Source organism: Drosophila ficusphila, unplaced genomic scaffold, assembly GCF_018152265.1.
Source record: "Drosophila ficusphila isolate 14025-0441.05 unplaced genomic scaffold, ASM1815226v1 contig_475, whole genome shotgun sequence".
Taxonomy (NCBI): Eukaryota; Metazoa; Arthropoda; class Insecta; order Diptera; family Drosophilidae; genus Drosophila; species Drosophila ficusphila.
This window is the reverse complement of record NW_025064394.1, coordinates 18,610-21,999: the sequence shown is the minus strand read 5'-3', so window position 1 is coordinate 21,999 and position 3,390 is coordinate 18,610. Positions and strand designations below refer to the sequence as shown.

Genomic DNA, 3,390 nt, shown 5'->3' with positions numbered 1-3,390 from the left:
CTAAATTAGATATAAGCCGATGGCCATGGCCAAAACGTTGATACAACTGCCAGGATTTTTTGTTCTTTCGTTTCGGCATCTAAAACAAATTATCGAATTAGGTTGTTTTTGTGTGTGTGGTCAATTTTTATTAGCTGTTTAGCGCTTTATTCGGTCAGGGAAATTAATTCTCTCTTTGTTTTTTCCGCAAGAGAACTGACCAAAAACTAGATAATTGCCGAGTAGTAAATTAAGTTAGTCATAGTAGACAGCTGTAAGAGGTCTGCGTAATCATCTAAGCATTTCCCCCACTCAAAAACGGAATTCCCATGGCTCTCATTATCTAATCGCTGATATAATCGCTCAAGTGTTTTTTCGGTTGCCCAACTAGGAATTCCCCAGCGAACTGGTCATATTTTTAGAAGTGGCTACCTGATTATTGCTGATTGAAGGCGTAAAGTTTAATAAGCATTTTATTCAAATTTCAATTTCATTTCAAGGGTGACTAGGACATGTGCACCTAGAAATCTTTATGTCCTTGGTGGAATAGCAATTCATTTGGAGGTCATCAGCATGACTGGTATAACCTTTTGGACAAATCATAATAATTGTGATAAGCATTCGCCGAGTGCAATCAATCATTGGCCGTCCAGTCAGATTGATTGCCCATTGCTATTGGTATTGGTATTGGTATTTCCAAATGGAGAAATGGAAATGGAGATGGAAATCGAATCGCTGTTGACGGATATCATCTCAGGGAATGAGAACTGTTGACTCAGTGCAGTGTGTACACACACACACACACACACAAACACTCACACAATCCCGTATGAAATGCGTGTTTTTCGGGGGAATAAGTTTTCACACGTCCGATTCTTGGTTGGCTCATCCTTTTGCCTGCCGCTTCCTTTCAGGCTTTTCTTTTTATGCTTTTTTATTGGGGCCCTTGTCCTTGTGGGCTGAACAAACAAACTACGGCCGTAGGTTTCTTTTGTCGCGACTCAGGCATCCACGGGCCGTGGAATACTTTTCGTGGACCAGCTCGAAGAGCTCCTGCTGGAAGTAGCCGTGCTCCAGGAAGTGCACATCCTTGTGGCCGCGCCGCCGTATTTGCTTATCCCTCAGCCGGAATTCGCGCCACAGCATCTGGATCTGCAGCCATTTTTTGGCAATGAAGTCCAGGGTTTTTCGCTCGGACGGCGTCTTTTTGTAGTTCGAAATAGCATGGAAAATGAAATTCGCTGTGATTTGTTGCTGCAGTGCCAATTGGTCCAGCACCAGGATATTCGCCTCGTCCTTGTGACCCTTTTCACCCGCCAGGATCGGATAGCTGGCGCTCAGTTTCATTGCGACAATGTTCGGCATTATTTTGTATTTATTCCTGCCTTTTTTTATTTATCGCTCGCGCACTGTCAATTATTATAATTTATTCGCCGAGCTCGGCTTTTAATTTTAATGATTTTAATTAATACTATTAGTTTCCCTGCGATGCACAAAGCCCATCGATTCCGCGAAGCTTCTGCAACTAAGTGAACAGAGTTGACTGCCGTGCTTTTATAGCGATTTCAATTTGACTTTGATAAGCCGGGTGACACAGAAATAAAATGCCGAAATGTATGGTTTTATTAATAGGTAATTTTGCGCTCGAGGAAAGCCAATGAGTTATGGTGACTTTTAAATAAACTACAAGGGAAAGTAGATTTAAAGTTAAAGTTCTGAAGTATATTTTTAATTGGTTTAGGATAAGTTTAGAATTTTTAAAATTTTAAATCTATAAAACTTTATAAAATTCATATAGGTTTTCTAAATATTATGTCAAGTACAGCTGTTTAAGTAGTATTATAACTCATTTAAATACCTTTACCTCCATGATAATCTGAAGTACCCTACACTAAACGAATTTATTTATTGGTATGTCACGTCGAGTGGGCGGAGGCGGAGAGATAAAGCCGAAATGCCAGTTATCAAATCACGCTCACGGATCGAACGGCTGATTCATGGGGGCCAGTCGAATGTGCGCAATGCGCTATCAGGGAATTATTGGCCGATAAGCTCGATAAGCCCCAGTCGGCACACGCACACACACTACTACTGCTACTGTTACTACTACATCCCAGTTACCAAAAAGCACGGAATGGACGGAAAGTGGCTAAAATAGGCATAGGGCCCGTCCTGACACATTAGCCTACTCAACAAAATCGTTAGAGCAAAGTCAATGAACACAATCGTTAAGCGTTACTCTAGGCAACAAAATTTTATCGCCCCCTTGGAGGTTGGGGGTCCTACGAAGGGGAAAGGAGAAGGGTGAGGGGAAGGGGCAAGTTCGAGTGGAAGGTTCGTTGGTTGGGGGGCAGAAAGCGTGACAATGTTTGTCGTCAAGTGTCGCAGGCTCATCGCTGATAATTGTTACGATTATCCACGCCCTTGCCATCAGCATCGACTACATGATTATCACGATTCCACTTGGCATCGAGTGTTGGTGGGGTTTGGGGGGTGGCTCACCCATTCGACATTTTCCTTACCCTCATGATTTAATTATGTCTCGACAGCAATTGCAAAAAGCCACTTGCATCACGACAAAGCAGAAATTTTATGAGGCACATAAATGCTGAAAAGGCAAAAAACCAATAACATGTTGCAAAATATCATATTTCTTGCGTTCTTATATTTCTTAACCAGCTAAAAAACTGTTGTTTTATTTATATGAATTATTAAAAATGTATTTTCAGATTGTATTTTAAATTTAAAATATATTTATACAATCAAATATCTACAAATTAAATCCAATCGCCACCATTGGCCATTTAACACAACTCATAGAAATTATCACTGCTGTTTATTAATATGAAGCAGATTTGGATGGCTTTGAATTCAATTTAAATACCATTTTAAATGATTCAAATCAAATGAGCTGTCAATTATGACCTTTTCCCATTGGCTTTTTCAATATTTGCTAGTTGCTCGTATTTATTTGCATCCTAAAATATTATTGTGACGGGATTAAATGTGCTTTTAGCACTGTTATTTAATCTTTCGAATGAAATGAGCTGTCAATTACGATTATTACTTAGAATTTGTTTCGACGCTTGTAATTTGCATATTAAAATTTGTTTTTGATTTTTAATAATACATTAAAATGCGAGTGGAACCCATTTAGTAATTTATTTATTTGTAGCTTTCAAAGCTTTTTAATTCATTTTTCAAATTTAACTCGGCTTTTATAAATGCATTTAATTTGAATAATGAAACACAAATAACCATTATGTGATATTGAAAAATTGATATTAAAAAAGATATCAAAATTGACTTATTATTATGGCTTTAGTTGTAATTGTATGATTTTAAATTGGTTCTTAAAATTATTTGTATAATTTTATTGATGATAGCAAAACGAATGTTTAAAATTTAAAA

General features: G+C 38.0%; 1 protein-coding gene across 1 annotated transcript; it reads right to left on the bottom strand.

The window, feature by feature from the left end:
- Window positions 1-418: 418 nt before the first annotated feature.
- LOC108098311 lies at window positions 419-1,395 on the bottom strand. The gene has a single exon (XM_017201123.2). The coding sequence runs from the start codon at window positions 1,342-1,344 to the stop codon at window positions 952-954; it is 393 nt and encodes a 130-aa protein (XP_017056612.2). The 5' UTR covers window positions 1,345-1,395; the 3' UTR covers window positions 419-951.
- Window positions 1,396-3,390: the final 1,995 nt, after the last annotated feature.

Coding starts and splice junctions, on each gene's coding strand:
- LOC108098311 (XM_017201123.2), bottom strand. CDS start 1,344: ATGCCGAACATTGTCGCAATGAAACTGAGCGCCAGCTATCCGATCCTG.